The 16,269-nt window shown below is 29.6% G+C and overlaps 4 protein-coding genes across 11 annotated transcripts; 3 read left to right on the top strand and 1 right to left on the bottom strand.

Moving 5' to 3' along the window:
* Positions 1-191: 191 nt before the first annotated feature.
* LOC122529044 (aarF domain-containing kinase 1-like) lies at positions 192-2,411 on the top strand. 4 transcript variants are annotated; one of them, XM_043654791.1, is made up of 2 exons: positions 192-516; positions 755-2,411. In XM_043654791.1, exon 2 carries the CDS (start codon positions 807-809, stop codon positions 2,373-2,375), a length of 1,569 nt encoding a protein of 522 aa, XP_043510726.1. In that variant the 5' UTR covers positions 192-516; positions 755-806; the 3' UTR covers positions 2,376-2,411. The 4 variants fall into 4 exon arrangements, with proteins under 4 accessions (XP_043510726.1, XP_043510730.1, XP_043510728.1 ...); XM_043654795.1 differs by having other exon boundaries at positions 193-330; XM_043654793.1 differs by having other exon boundaries at positions 516-609.
* A 2,325-nt stretch (positions 2,412-4,736) lies between these two features.
* On the top strand, positions 4,737-5,369 carry LOC122529055. The gene has a single exon (XM_043654829.1). It carries the CDS (start codon positions 4,932-4,934, stop codon positions 5,331-5,333), a length of 402 nt encoding a protein of 133 aa, XP_043510764.1. The 5' UTR covers positions 4,737-4,931; the 3' UTR covers positions 5,334-5,369.
* A 5,438-nt stretch (positions 5,370-10,807) lies between these two features.
* Positions 10,808-11,964, top strand: LOC122529051. Its single transcript, XM_043654813.1, has 2 exons — positions 10,808-11,663; positions 11,871-11,964. Exon 1 carries the CDS (start codon positions 10,808-10,810, stop codon positions 11,582-11,584), a length of 777 nt encoding a protein of 258 aa, XP_043510748.1. The 3' UTR covers positions 11,585-11,663; positions 11,871-11,964.
* A 571-nt stretch (positions 11,965-12,535) lies between these two features.
* On the bottom strand, positions 12,536-16,249 carry LOC122529039 (conserved oligomeric Golgi complex subunit 4). 5 transcript variants are annotated; one of them, XM_043654770.1, is made up of 12 exons: positions 16,095-16,249; positions 15,481-15,571; positions 15,191-15,388; positions 14,719-15,093; positions 14,444-14,652; positions 14,164-14,359; positions 13,832-14,079; positions 13,525-13,747; positions 13,336-13,444; positions 13,178-13,260; positions 12,924-13,109; positions 12,536-12,839 (listed from the first exon to the last, which is right to left on the bottom strand). In XM_043654770.1, the coding sequence occupies exons 1-12, from the start codon at positions 16,247-16,249 to the stop codon at positions 12,582-12,584; spliced, it is 2,331 nt and encodes a 776-aa protein (XP_043510705.1). In that variant the 3' UTR covers positions 12,536-12,581. The 5 variants fall into 5 exon arrangements, with proteins under 5 accessions (XP_043510705.1, XP_043510704.1, XP_043510708.1 ...); XM_043654769.1 differs by having other exon boundaries at positions 13,178-13,444; XM_043654773.1 differs by having other exon boundaries at positions 13,178-13,444; positions 16,115-16,133.
* Between the last annotated feature and the right edge of the window lie 20 nt (positions 16,250-16,269).

Raw genomic sequence — 16,269 nt, 5'->3', positions numbered from 1 at the left:
TGTAATACATAACACATAAGGATATCATAAGAATATCATACAGATAGATACATAGTTACATATGTATATATACATGCATATATACATACGCACACGTAACATTCTCAATATTTTTTGTTGTTGATTATAGTCATTATATGAATAAATTGTTTTATTCGTGATACTTCATATTTAAGATAATTTTTCATAAAATTATAACAAAACAACAAAATTAACAATTTAAAAAATTTGTCGAAATGTAACTTCATCAATATATACATACGGAAAAACATCGATATTTAAAGAGAATGATGATCAATACAAATTGATCATTATTCCACGTGAGCAAAGGTTAACAGTTTCAAATCGAAAACAGGTTACCATGTTGCATTTTCAGAAAAAACAAATAATTAAACAAATATCATACAAAATTAATCATACTTTTGAAAAAAAAATTAAAAAATTGAGATATTTTTAAATATAATTCTTCAATAGACAAATTCTGTTATACCTTTTATATGTACATACATAGTTTAGGTTACTCTATAATTTTCAAAATTTAGAAACAATTTATAAGTCAGAAGAACACAAGTGAATTACATAATTTTTGTATTTGACTTCGTTTATATGGTGAGATTATTAAAAAAAAAAGATAATTTTAATTACATCACATCAAATTACATTAAAGTATGTAATTTAGTAGTTATAAAGGTTATATTTACATGATTATGTTAAAATAACATTTTTTTTTTTACTGACTATTATTTCATTTCAGGTTCATCACATTTAAATAAAAATTTACCCAGTTGAGTGATTTTCAATTGATAATGTTTATATCAAAAAAATTGCTAAGAGGTGCTGCTCTTGGAATAATTGGATTGGGTACACTAGCATCTTTAAGAGCAAATGAATATGATTTGGGATCTATAGGTATTGTACGACTAGGACGTGCTGCAATTACTGTTTTTATAATTGGAAGGCATTATAAGAACAAATTGTATGACAGTAATTTAACTCCAAATACTCAAGAATATCTTGATTTAAAATCAGAAGTACATAAATATGGAGCACAAAAACTATTAGAACTTTGCTGTGCCAATAAAGGTGTTTATATAAAAGTAGGTCAACATATTGGTGCACTAGATTATTTATTGCCATCAGAATATGTTAATACATTGAGGGTGTTACATAGTTCAGCACCACAGTCATCCTTTAAAGATGTACTCACTGTTATTAAAGAAGATTTCAAGAAAGATCCATATGAAATATTTGAAAGTATTGATACTGAACCTTTAGGCACTGCTAGTTTAGCACAAGTTCATAAAGCTATATTAAAAAACGGTGATGTTGTGGCTGTTAAAATTCAACATCGATCAGTAAAAACAAACTCTTATGTAGATATAAAAACTATGTCAACCTTAGTAAAATTAACATCATTAGTTTTTCCTGATTTTAAATTTGATTGGCTTGTTGATGAAACTAAGAAGAATATTCCTCGAGAATTGGACTTTACTCAAGAGGGAAAAAATGCAGAAAAAATTCAAAATATATTTTCACATTATCATTGGTTAAAAATACCAAAAATACATTGGGACATTTCATCATCCCGAGTTCTAACAATGGAATTTCTGGAAGGAGGTCAAGTTAATGATTTAAAATACATTCAAAACAGTAATTTAAATCCATATGAAGTTAGCAGTAAATTAGGCCGGCTTTATAGCCATATGATATTTATTGTGGGTTTTGTACACTCAGATCCACATCCTGGTAACGTTTTAGTTAGAAAAAAAAATAATGAGGCAGAAATTATACTTTTAGACCATGGATTATATGCAAATCTTTCAAATGAATTTCGATGGGAGTATTCTAAACTTTGGTTGGCAATACTTGATGGCAATAAAACTGCAATGCAAACACATTGTGCTAATTTAGGTGTTGCAGATATGTATGGTTTATTAGCTTGTATGGTATCAGGACGATCTTGGAATACAATCATAACTGGTGTCCAGAAAACTAAATATAATATGCAAGAAAAAGAGGAATTTCAAAAAGAAATACCAAATTTATTGCCACAGATAAGCACTGTATTAGACAAAGTGAATAGGCAAATGTTATTAATTCTTAAAACAAATGATCTTATGCGTTGTATCGAATATTCTCTCAAAACAGAGTCAAGAATGTCAGCAATGTTGGAAATGTCAAAATGTTGTATACATTCTGTATATGGAGAGAAACTGAAAACCTGCACAAATATGTGGGAAAAGTGGAAAATTTCTATATTTAAACAATGGGCACTCTTTAAATTATCATTATATTATATATACTTAGGAGCATTAAATTTCAATATACAAAATTCTGTTAATTCATTTATGAAGAACGAGTTTTATACATTTTAGTAATGATTTTTTTCTAGAAAAAATATATAAATTTATTTAAATTGAATATGAAATTGATTGTAAATAACATTTTTTTAAATATGCTATAATTTTATTAACTTAAACAAATAGTTTAAAAAGATATTAAGTATTTCTGTATAATATTTTTAATTTATTTTTCTATTTCAAATAAAAAAAGAAAAAATAATTTGTGATAAATAACAATATATTAAACACATATATATATTTTTGTAATCATAAAAATTTATCGTGCCATCATGATTATCAAATAGTTATCCAATTAAAAAATATTTCAAATGTTTGTTATAAATATATATGTACATATATATCATTATATGTATTCAATAATTTTTATTTTATTATTATAATTTGTCACAGTTACATACATTTTGCATAAGATGCAAAACTTTGTACATTTTATTTTTCTTTTATTAGTGAAATAGGAAATAAAATTATATTTGATCGATTAGTGTACCTAATACAGCAATATGACAATAAATATATTTGATCATAAATTATATTTTTATTGCATTGATAAGTTTCGAACTTTTGTTACATCAAATAAAATATTATTAGTATATCAAATTTATATATCTAAAAATTTTACGAAATTATTTATTTAAAATGTTAATTACATCAGAACGATAACTTTCTATTAAAGAAATAGAAATATATATATTTAATGTAAAAAAAGAAAAAAAATACAATTTTGGTTTTAAATAATCTATTCATCATTAGGTAAAATCTTAATTTATAATTATTTAAAGCTTAAACTTATTTTAAATATGATTACTATATAAAGCAAATATATATGTATTCAGTATAAATATGTATTCAGTAAAAAGATATATAAATTTAATTTATATTTATATGATAAAAAAATTAATACGATTTATTCGCTATTTGTTGCGGATTAATTTAAAATTTATTTTTCATTATTTATTCTTAATAATTTATTACAATTTTATTGTGAACTTTTTATGATCGCAATATAAAAATAAATTTAACGTGTAATCATAATTGAGTACATAAACTTTTTCTAAGAAAATATTTCCTGTGTCAAAAATGCGTCATGATTCATCAATGTTTCATCACATTATGAAAAAATAAAGAATATTTATTATTAAAGAATATATATTTTATTTATTTTTAATTAATTAAAAAATGAGAGAAATTATTTATGTATGAATGTATTATATGCGTAGGTAAAAGAATTTGAGAAAAAAAATTAATATTAATCTCGTACTACAATGTACTTACTTTTATTTTAATAATTTTTTTGAATGAAACATATAAATAATTTTTCTTAACCAACTTTTGAAGGTTTCTAAATAATAATTTAATAAAAGAAATTTTATTTTTGTATCATAAAATGCAGACTCGAAAGCATCTTTTATACTTGGGTGTAACAGTTATCTTTAACAGTGTTGCCATATATTGTGATTTCTAAAGAATTAAGTATTTGTATATTAGTTTAACTATTTTTATGCATTTCATAATATTAAAAAAAAATTGAAAGTCAAATCTCGTTTAAAAATCTTATTTGTATATTTGATTTGAATGTAATTTTTACAAAATTTATAATCAATTAATTACTATTTTATACTAATTTATTAAGTTGACATCTTTTTCTGTTTCATAAAATTTATTATGACATGTATTCTTTCATTTTATATTTCATCATATGTATACGTAATTTAAAAACATTGTGAAAACATTTTTTTTCGTTATCATTATATAAATAACTTTTAATCCGTAAATTCTGAAATCATAAGTAACATATGAAATTTTTTTTTTTTATAGTATTAATATAGTATTAATATATACTGTGCATATAATATATAAACTAAAAAATTCTGGAATTATATGTGATACATTAAAAGCTATACATTGATCGAAACAATGTAAAGAGATTTGGCAACATTGGAGAATACTGCAATGGAAACGTGTATGACGTTTGCAGCACGTGATTGGTCAGAAATTAACCGCAGAGCACTTTATACGCCACGAATTATTTCCAATAAGTGAAAAATTTTAGCATAATATACAAGACATGCGTAAAATTTCACATCAAAGCTGTTTCACATATATTTAAAAATAAAATAGATGAAAGTATTTTTCAAAAATTTTTTAAACGTAAAAATAATGTCAAATTTTATGAGGAACTATTTTCTGTTGGTTGCGCGTAAGAATACTACATAATGGTATGCTCAGGGGTATATAACGCCGCCATTGAACGCGGAGCGTCACATTTCCTGAGTCACCTTCAGACGGAGAGAAACGTATCTTGCTCAGTGATTTTACATAGTTGTGACTTTCTTCCATTGTTCTGCAAGAAACACGAGCCAGAGACAGGTTGGTGTACTTCTTACTTATTCAATAATTAGATGACAAAGTTAAGAAAGCTGTATGCAAAACGTGAAAATCGGATCAGCCGATACTTGTGTTAACCCATTTCTCAAGAAAAATAGACAGCTTTGATCAATAACGGCGTCAACGTTGGAAAGGAGGACATTGAATTTGTACAAGTTAACCTGGGGAAACTACGAAATCATCATGGTGACCTCTACAAGACTTCGAGAAATTGAGATCGACAAGCCAAGTCATACCGAACAATTGGCAAATTGGATTAGTAGAGTTCGCTGTAAAAAGTTGCTGTGCCGTCGAAATCGCAAACGCGATTTACGGATTGAAGCAGTCCTGACGTGTGCTCTTTACAAAGCAGAGCACGAATTACGCAGCAAGCAGTTATCTAGAATTTCGAAGTGGCAGCAATTTAAAAAGCAGTTTTTGAAGACTGCAGATTATCAAAACTGTGAATTCTACAATAACGAAGACATGAGAAATTCAAACTATCAAGAAAACAATCCCTGGCAAGGACCATTGTGCCCTGAATTGAGTAGTTTGGACAATTTCATGTCTAAATTAGCGGAAATTAAAGTACCATTGCAGCGATGAAGAGATGGAAAAAAGCAACCAGGTTTGAAAAACCTAGGAGTATGCCAGATCCTGAAGAGATTTACCAGTTTTGTCAAACAAAACGTTCATTCAAAACGACACAAATGGAATGTCGAATGAGTGCAGTATCGTGTACCACATCGATGCTGCGGGAATAGAAGTCGCATTACTATCCTGGTGTATATCTGGATATTTTTTACTTGCAGTCTCTCCGTTTGAGATGGCATTGGGACGGGCGGAGGGAGTTGCAGCGATGCCGGGCGTACCGCAGAATTGAGGATCCAATGTTCTCTCTCTAGTCTCTACACCTTTCATTGGTTTGGTTTGTAAACTGTATCGGAACCAATGCATTTCTTTTTGTAATTATTCTGTAATATACCGATTTTCGAGTTTGGTCAAACGTTCGAAGACCATTTAGTTCAATGTTTTTTTTTTTTTCATAAATATGGCGTTTTATATAAAACATTACTAATGTTTAAACAAAAATTGTGTATACTAAACATTTTAATCTATAAATAATTTTCAGATATCAAGGAAATATTTTTATGTGTAGATTTTATATATTATTTGTTAATTAACAGTTTTGTAAATATTGTGATACAGCAGAACAGCAACCAAAGAAATAAACTATAATAAAAATTGGAAAATGTTGATAATTTTTCTATGATCTTTTAATTCGACATATTAATACCAAAAATCCTTTTCAGTCTGGCATACTACACATAACAAAAATTCTGTCGCACGCAAGAGAGCTGCACGTGTGTCCAGGCTGTTGGTCGTCATCGGCGACATTTGGCCTGTCTATATGTGAGATAAGGAATGGCGAGAGGATTGATGTGGGATAAGCAAAGGGGCAAAATCTATTTTTTAGAAATTGCGCATGAAGTTTTTCTGGCTGAGTCGCACCATGATCAAGTTGCACATAAACATCTCGTGTCTTCGCGCTTCCGTGCCTTGAACATCAAAGCATCAACTAATTCCAAAATCGTCTGACGCGTGATACACATAGGCTTATTGTGACAAACTACAGCAAATTCTAGCAAGTCTTATTTGGTGAGCCCTAATCCTTTTTGTTCGTTACCTGTGCAAATGTATTTTCTCAGGTCCAGAAAAGTTTTTCCAACGTTTGTACCACCAAACCAAGTTGTATGCGAGTTGCTCTGGCTTATCGATATGCCTTGTTTAAACTTCAGTAAGTCGAGCACCATTACAGAGCTGCACATTGTCCCTTTTGATTTATGAGATAGGAGCTTCTGAGGTATGGAGAGTATTGAATGTATCTTTGAATCTAGATGAACCAGAAAGGCGAATTACTGCAAGTAGCACAATTAATTAAAATAATAGGCATGCATATATGTGAGAAGTTGAAAACTTGATAGGAAACTTATAAATTTTTTGTCAGCATTATAATAAATATGTTTGGAGTCATGTTACTAGATACTTGTTTTCACAGATTTTGATATTCTTGCACACCCTCGTTACTCGGTACTAGAGAAAATGAAGAATTGATGTGTTATTAGATTAATCGGTAAAACTGTGGTTCCTGGCAAATAAGGTGCAGGAGGATCATGGAAATAAAAAAAGACTGGTTTATATTACAGTTCAGATCTGAGAAACTGCAATGATATATACGAATTGGGGATTAATGGATACTATGAAAAAACTATTAATGATAGTAGGAAAATGATACATGGAAAACGAACAACATATTCTTAAATTAAATTCCTAAGTATAGCATGTAGATAATATTTTTAATGCTTTTGTAAAACAAAATTACGCGTAATTTTTTTTAATTCCAAGGAAATACATCGTCAATGAATCACTTGTCAGAACACGAATGGAAATATAGTTCGTCCTTAATTAAGCAAAGTAATAATTAAACAAGCTGAAGGTTTGGCATGAAGTTCGTTCAGAGAAATTTACTTTTACCTGATATTAAAATATAGTATCAAGTATCATGCTTTTATAACTATTTTAATGTGTGTTGATATGTCGTTTGGGTGTCTTTTTGTACTGCAGGAATATCCAAAAGATTGTATTTGTGGTGTCTAAGTATCTGGTGTAACAGGCAGTTGATTCTATTCCTGGAACATATTGGATTCGTGTTAACATGGTATGTTGAATAGAATGATTTAGATGTGGGTTGTTGGGGGGGGTGAGTAATTATGTTTCAGCTAGGCTTGGATAGAGAACGCGTTTAATCAATGGTTAAAGGTGCGCTTCAAACACACATTTATAAATGTTGCATACTTTCAATTAAATATTTTTGATGGGAAGCAGTTCTTAAAACGGTAAAAAAGATCATTTTTAAAGAAAAAGGAAGAGGGTTTATGGTGAATGAAGGTAACAAATACGATGGATTATTATTATAAACATTGAATATCATTGGGGAAATCGGGAAATGGGTGCAATTATATTGTGAGCTACAGGCCTGGACTGTCTTCTACTACTATGGATGGATACAATTTGTGTGGCATTTTTCAATAATGAAGAACGTGTGTGAGCTGTTTGTTTCGCATTCAACAATAGAAAATGGTTCTCCAATTTCAGTAATTCGAAATTCTCGCAGTTATAATTGATAAGCATAGTACAATGTAAATATACATTTCATTCGACTGTTGAAGGAAATACTAGTTTGACAATGGAACAGGTGGTTACTATCGGAGGAAGAAACAAGGAAATTGTTTATCCATAATCTATTTTATATTACAATTATCGTTTCTTACATTTGATATTTTAGATCTGCAAGCAGTGATTCAATATTAGTTGAGGATTGTGAAGTTAGATTTGTCCTTGATATTTTTCGTGATTTATGAAAATAGGATGTATATGGATACTACGAGTATAGGAAGGGTGCGAATGATTTCATTCTACAGAGGCAGAGAAAGAGATAAAGGGTGATAAGGAAAACATAACCTTTCTAATAATTTTAATGTAAAATCATTTGAGGTATGATAGTGAGCATGGTAGTATTAAATTTTTGGAAATATGAAATATCCAATTGTCAAATTTGTATTCTGTTTCAATATATTGGGTATTTTGGGTGGATGTTTATAATTTTTGCTTCAGGAAGTTGAAGAAAATTTCATTTGTCAATTTTTTATAAGCTTGCTGCTGGGAAAACTATGCTGTAAGATAAACATTATGTATGTACTATTTAAACGCTATCAGTTTCATTATTATATTTAAAAAGCAAACATATATGATACTAACAGAATGTGTTAAGTGCGTTGAAGATGAGCTTTAATCAGTGTAGTAGATTCAACAATTTTCATCAATCTTCTAACAGATAATAATTGCAAAGTGTGATGAGCAATGTAGTCGATTTTTTCCTTTTTGAAATTTAGAATTATAAAGTCTAATTATTGTTAAGTGTAATTTTTTTACAGATTACACAAAAAATTTGCACACAATCTATTAATCTATCTACATTCAAAATCTTTGTAAATATATTGATCAATTATATATTTTACTATAAACTAATGATATTCAGATCGAAACAAATGATTAATAAGTTGTCTTTTAAATTGTGAAAATTTTCGAAATGTTAGTTTGTCTTAAACTTCAATTTACAATTGATCCAATGTATTTATACTTTTATATTTGTAATTAAGAAGCAATTGAAAATATGGTAAATTATTGAAAAGTTATTACCATAAAAAATTCAAGAAAATAGGTAATTCAAGAATATAGTTATAAATTCTTTTTAATTTTAATAAATCTGGTGAGTGAATTAATATCTCCCTATAAATAATAAATATTTGTGATATTTAATTATAATAATCATTATGCTTTTTATTATGCTTTAGTAGCTTATTTGTCTTGTTAGAAATTGATTGTATATTTTGAATATTCAATAATTCTTACGCAAATTATTGTATGGCTATCTATATCTTATATAATTTTAGTTGGAAGAAGGGGGGAAAAGTAATTAAGTTACTAATTTTTTATTAGTTAGGATAAAAAGGAAAATATTTTTCGCAATCGCAAATGGAATGATAAATAATTATTATCCTGCTTGACATTTTTCATGGATATACAAATGACAAAGTAATAAAACTGTACCAATTTAACATTTTGAAAATTTATGCATGTTGTGACAATTGAAACTAATTTATAAATGTGAGTATTCATATTTTGCTTTGTGTTTTTAAAAAACTTGTCAAATGCTGTAGGAAGAATCCGACTACAAGTTCGATTATATGAAAAACGAATTGAAAAAATTCACTGAAACATGAAACAAAGTAACGAATGTGATATGTTATAAATTTCACAACTTTGTGGAATTCGATTGCGTACAATTTTATGCACCATTGAATGGAACAGTTTTTTTGCATTTTCTGACACAAGGAAGAATAGAATTATTTTATTTTGAATGAAGAAATGACTGAAATGATTCAAAATTTATAACTTCATTACAATGTGTGTACAACAGTTTAAAATTTTGGATATAAAGATATATAATTGATGCTGTGATATAAGGAACTGATTGAAGTAGTATTCCGATAGAAATTTTTTAACTTTTCAACTATAAAAGTAAGAATCGTTCCACAATTATATTACTATACCTTTTTAATTAAAAGTAAAAGATTGAATTAATTTTTAATTTCAGATTTTGATAATAGTCTTCAAACACTTTCGGAATATACGTGGCAATATAATTAATAAAACATAAATATTTTTACAACATAAAATTAAAAATAATTTTTTATGGCAAGATGGAAATTGTAATAGCTATTAAAATTGCATGGAATAATGAGTTGCATTTTTTTAAGTAAAAAGTCGTATGATAAATATTGATAAGTAGTAAAAACAAGTTGATTTATAGAAAAGGATCGATATAAGAATGCAACTTTTAAGGATTATCCTACTATTTGAACGTAGTAAAGGATAATCAGACAACAGAAGTACGACAGAAGAAGAGGAAATATATTGAGAAAGAAATACCTTTAATGGATAAAAAGAAGATAACTTAATATTTGGAAAATATGAAAACGATCATAAATCATAATCATAGCTATTACAATGAATTATATATAAAGTATTAACTTAAAATTTGATAAAACGTCGATGTTCAATTTTCTTCACATTTGAAGAATGTAGCCATTGTGGGATTTGAAGGAATCAACCATTGAAATCAAAACGCAAGATTTTTTAAAAACTTAAAGACGAAGATTACTAATATGGGATTTCGTGCTACCCAGTGAAAACTACCAACACAAAAGAACTTTATAGAATCCAAAGGAGAATAGCAATGTGGAACTTTGCGGCATTCAATTGAGGCTTTCAACGCGAGACTTACTGGAATCTGGAGGAGACTACCAACGCGGGACTTCATGAAATCTGGAAGACTACCAACGCGGGACTTAATGGAATCTGGAGGAGACTACCAACGCGGGACTTGATGGAATCTGGAGGAGACTACCAACGCGGGACTTCATGGAATCTGGAAGAGACTACGAACACGGGACTTCATGGAATCTGGAGGAGACTACCAACGCGGGACTTCATGGAATCTGGAAGAGACTACGAACACGGGACTTCATGGAATCTGGAGGAGACTACCAACGCGGGACTTCATGGAATCTGGAGGAGACTACCAACGCGGGACTAAATGGAATCTGGAGGAGACTACGAACACGGGACTTCATGGAATCTGGAGGAGACTACCAACGCGGGACTTCATGGAATCTGGAGGAGACTACCAACGCGGGACTAAATGGAATCTGGAGGAGACTACGAACACGGGACTTCATGGAATCTGGAGGAGACTACCAACGCGGGACTTCATGGAATCTGGAGGAGACTACCAACGCGGGACTTCATGGAATCTGGAGGAGACTACCAACGCGGGACTTCATGGAATCTGGAGGAGACTACCAACGCGGGACTTCATGGAATCTGGAGGAGACTACCAACGCGGGACTTCATGGAATCTGGAGGAGACTACCAACGCGGGACTTCATGGAATCTGGAGGAGACTACCAACGCGGGACTTCATGGAATCTGGAGGAGACTACCAACGCGGGACTTCATGGAATCTGGAGGAGACTACCAACGCGGGACTTCATGGAATCTGGAGGAGACTACCAACGCGGGACTTCATGGAATCTGGAGGAGACTACCAACGCGGGACTTCATGGAATCTGGAGGAGACTACCAACGCGGGACTTCATGGAATCTGGAGGAGACTACCAACGCAGGGCATCATGTTAACCATTAAGACTTCGTGGGATCTAAAGAAGATTTAACGGGAGATTGTGTGGGACCTTGAGCAAGCCACCAACATAGGACTTCGTGGGATTCAGAAGAGAGCTACTACCAACGTGGGACTTCGTGGGATTCAGAAGAGGACTATTACCGATGTGGGACTTCGTGGGATTCAGAAGAGGACTATTACCAACGTGGGACTTCGTGGGATTCAGAAGAGGGCTATTACTAACGTGGGACTTCATGGGATTTAGAACAGGCAACTACTAACATGGGACTTCGTGGGATTTAGAAGAGGAAATTACCAACCAATGTGAGACTTTATAGGATTCACAAGAGGGCTACTACCAACGTGGGATTCAGAAGAGGACTACTACCAACGTGGGATTCGGAAGAGGGCTACTACCAACGTGGAATTTGGTGAGATTTAAAAAGTGACAGTGTCAAAAAGTCATGAGTGCAGGATTTTGTGAAGATGTAAAAAAAGTATTGATATCATATTATATATATACACAACAAAATAGCAAAGCATCACAGTTATAAACAAAATAGGAATTAATTTTTTACAGCTTAGGAATGCAATTAAAAAATAGCGTCATAAATTGTTAGATCATTATTTTAAACATTGCTTAATCAGATTAATAATAATTTGATCATATAGAATCATATATATTATATATTGAGAAGTATAATCTATATAAGAAGTAACTGTGTGATTATGTGAAAATATTAAAGTAACAATTTATAATATGAAGATAGTCATATATTTTATTATACATTTAATAGATAAGTATTATATTGTAAGAACATATGCAACTTTTGTCTGTGATAATAAAATTTAAGAATTCATGATAGTACAAATTTACATTAATAAAACTAAAATAAGTATTTGAAACAATAATAATATTTATTTTTAAACGTAAAATATTTTTAATTTATGTAGTGCAAATTTAAGCAGAAATAAAATTGATAAATTGAATATTTTGCTCGACTTGATTTTTCATTAACATTTATTATATTAATAAAATTGAATGAACATTAGAGTTTTAATCTTTTTACGTCTTCTGGACGAAAATCTATTCTCATGGAAGCGATGCGTCGAACCTCGGCGGGTGTTAATCTCCATGCTATTGCGTCTGCACCGCAATAATCTGCCAATTCTTCTATTTTTTCAACGCTCAATATGGTAGCTATTTGTGTTAATCGCGCAAATTTATCACGTACAGACCACGAAGTAACAGCGGCTAAGTAACTTGCTAATGATCTAATTTCTTTATCAAGTATAAGACCTCCCGCCTAAAAAATTAATTAATTTTTATTAATTTATTTTAATTTATTCAGGAAAGTAAATGATAAAATGAAATTATAAAATATACATACTCTGTTAAAGGTAGATTTTAATACAACTTTTTCTAAACGAGCTGTTACTTCAGCAGTAAGAAGACCAATTAAAGCATCATAATTAGATGTTGTTAAAGTTCCTTTAAAACTTTGAAGTAAACCTTCTAAATTCATAATTAAAGTTTGCACAAAAGGTTCTTCTGTTTCATATCTTAATAAGTCATCCTATGAAAATAGATCGTTATATTTTTATTCAATTCGGTCTAATCTTACATCCAACTATATACTTTTACCTCGTTTATATGATGATCCACTGATAAAAATGCATCGACCCAAGGTGTGACTCTCGGTTTGACAGCACTTACTCGTAATTGTTCTAAACCATAATCATTAACAGCTCGTAAAATCGACATAACACCTTTTAACCCGGATAAACAACTGTCGATTTTACCTCTTTCTTTATTTTGCATATTGGAAAATGTTGCATCTATCTCACTACTAAGACTTTTACATAGTGTTTCAACATATTCAATACTTACGTCGGTATTATTTAAATAAGCCTATATCAAAAATAGATAATTAGTTAATATATGAAATATCTAAGACTTGTAAGATATAAGACTTTGGTGACATGTATTACTAAAAACATTAGACGAGCGAGTTCCGTATCTGAAGTTTGTAGACGACCATGTTGAATACTTGTTTGAAGAGCACTATAAGCTTGTGCTAAATCTAAATATCCTGCTGGATAGCCTTGTCGCAATCGATTCCGTAATCTGTTTGCAAATTCTCCTTCTAATATTCCACAAGCCATATTAACTACAGCACAGACACCATCTATACTCCAACTTGACATAGAACGCCTGTATATGAAAATTTTGTATTTTACTCATATTTCAAGTAGAATTATAAATTATAAATTATAAATTAAAAAATGTTTTCAATACCTAATACATTTCTGTACTATGAAGAAAACATCATCAACCATGCTGGATGTTTGTTGATCTTGATCCAATGTATCCATTCCTAGTGCTTTATTTACACTTTCTTCAAGGAAATATCTTTCTAAAGCAAGATAAGCACCTAAAAGTTCTTGCATACCGTGTGCTAAATCAGAATTATTGATCATACTTTCAAATTCATTTATTAAATCTTTGTATTGAGCATCATTTGTTACACTAATTTCTATATCATTCTGTAATAAAAATGATATAAATTTATAAAATTTGAGTGTTTATAAATTATGTAAAAGTACACATTTAGAACATGTTCAACTAACTTTAACTCTTCTTTTTAAGAATCTTATATATAATTCTGCACGGGAATGCATTATAGTAATTTCTCCCAATAACAAATCAAACTCTTTAGGATCTGCTCTTTCAGAACTTGGTTTTCGAACATAATCATTTACAATCTGTACTTTTTTTGATATACATCGATGTTTCATAAATTCTGCAATAATCTTTTTAACTTGTCTATTCAAAATAATAATAAAAGTCTTCATATTATTTTTGAAAGGACAATTTCTTTATATGTACTATGAATATGTAGAGCTATACCTGTCACATTCCTTTTGCAAAATAGAAATCGTCATTAATAATCTTCCAGGACCATAATATGTTTCAATTATTGGCTGGTGTATCTCTATGATACGAGCAATTCCTTCAAATAGTAATGTCATAGTATCAGAAAAAATAACTGATGTTCTTTTATCATTACTTTTTATTTCTAAAGCTGCTTTCAAATTTTTTTGAGCTGTTTCTTGCAGCTAATATTAGAAACACATAGTTATATAAAATATATAATGTTTAAAAAAAATTATCTAATTTATTACCTTTGTGCATAAGTAACTACAAAATTTTTTAAGTCCTTCAATATGCATCCCTAATAAAGGAAATATTTTGAAAAATCTTTCAACAGAAGCAAGATCCTCTGATTTTACTGCTTCGTCAAATTTATGTGTAACCACAGTTCTGAGTTGTAATGCAGCTTGTTGCAATGTAATTAAAGAAGAACTGACATTAGTGTGATCCATTAAAATATCTTCAGCTGTTCTTTCCAATAATTGTTGATCCATTGATAAATAACGATGAACATGAGCTGCTCCTTGTTCATAATCTTCATTACATAGTGCCATAGCTACTCCTTCGCTACATAATTGCAAATCAAGAATATCGTTAACACGTCTCTGACATTCGTATACTCTGCTCTACAATAAAATAATTAATCTTGATATATTATATAATAAGCAATTTAATAGAAAAAGTTATCATCAGTACTATAGTTAATATTATAGTTCAACTTACCCTTGCTAAATCCAATTGTCTTACTTTGGCACTTACATTTTCTGCTAGTTCATTAGTATGTTTAATCATATTACAAAACTTTTCTCCTTCTGTTCTTATCACAACAACATTAGGTAATACCTTGCTTATACTTTGCAGTTTTGCTTCTACATGACATTGTCTTGAAAGTATAGTTTTTAAATTTTTTTCTATCTTAATCTGCAATCAGACAATTACAACCACAATTACAATTTGTCTTTTAAAAATTCAAAACACAAAAAACTAAATTTAGAAAGAAAATATAATGATACCTCATCTTCTGATAATCTATCAAGTATTTCTGTCAAATTGTCTTGATTTGGAGATAAATCCATCATATATATTATATTGATGCAGATCACACTGTAATAAGTTTATTAAATACTTTATCAAATTTATATATATTACACCTGGAACAATTTCAAACTTAACAGTTTTACTGAAGTGAAATTTATTATATTAGGTGATTATAAAAGGAAAACAATTTAATAGTATATACATGGCTAAAAGTTTATAGTCTGTTGTATTCAATAAACATTTCATACGCAATGTGATGAATATTTGCAAAATTCAATAATGGCGGATCCTTATTTTGTAATCTACAATTTCTATGGTTTTTATATTAATAGAAAATATTGCATATTTTTAATAGATATTTATTACTTTAGAGTTTTTTAAGTTATTCATTCATAAATATTTATTTTATTGTTCCAACGATATAATAAAATGTTGATGTCTTCCAATCAGAAAATTATATCTTATATAATAATTGATACATTCTGAAAGAATTTCATTAGATATTTATTAATTTTGACTTTATATTAATATAATACATATATTGCAAAGCGTACGAATAAAAATTGGGATCAATTGTATTCATGAATACCAGTGTAAATGAAAATTCACCAATGACAACGCCTTTAAGGTGTTCCACACATGCATCGAAACATCCCACGCATCGCGCGTGGTTTCTGAAGGAAGTTGAGTTCTTTCCGCGCATCTTACGCGTTTTCCTGAAGGAAAATGGCTACCAGCTGTCATTTAATCGAAAAGTGTAACTT

Source organism: Frieseomelitta varia, unplaced genomic scaffold (genome assembly GCF_011392965.1).
Source record: "Frieseomelitta varia isolate USP_RPSP 00005682 unplaced genomic scaffold, Fvar_1.2 scaffold_277, whole genome shotgun sequence".
Taxonomy (NCBI): domain Eukaryota; kingdom Metazoa; phylum Arthropoda; class Insecta; order Hymenoptera; family Apidae; genus Frieseomelitta; species Frieseomelitta varia.
Note: the sequence above shows the minus strand (reverse complement) of the source record. Positions and strands in the feature narration are given on the sequence as shown.

Coding starts and splice junctions, on each gene's coding strand:
- LOC122529044 (XM_043654791.1), top strand. CDS start 807: ATGTTTATATCAAAAAAATTGCTAAGAGGTGCTGCTCTTGGAATAATT.
- LOC122529055 (XM_043654829.1), top strand. CDS start 4,932: ATGGTGACCTCTACAAGACTTCGAGAAATTGAGATCGACAAGCCAAGT.
- LOC122529051 (XM_043654813.1), top strand. CDS start 10,808: ATGGAATCTGGAGGAGACTACCAACGCGGGACTTCATGGAATCTGGAA.
- LOC122529039 (XM_043654769.1), bottom strand. CDS start 16,249: ATGACAGCTGGTAGCCATTTTCCTTCAGGAAAACGCGTAAGATGCGCG. Junction 13,445..13,524: donor TCGCTCGTCTAATGTTTTTA/GTAATACATGTC, acceptor TTTTTGATATAG/GCTTATTTAAATAATACCGA. Junction 12,840..12,923: donor TAAAATCTACCTTTAACAGA/GTATGTATATTT, acceptor TTAATTTTTTAG/GCGGGAGGTCTTATACTTGA.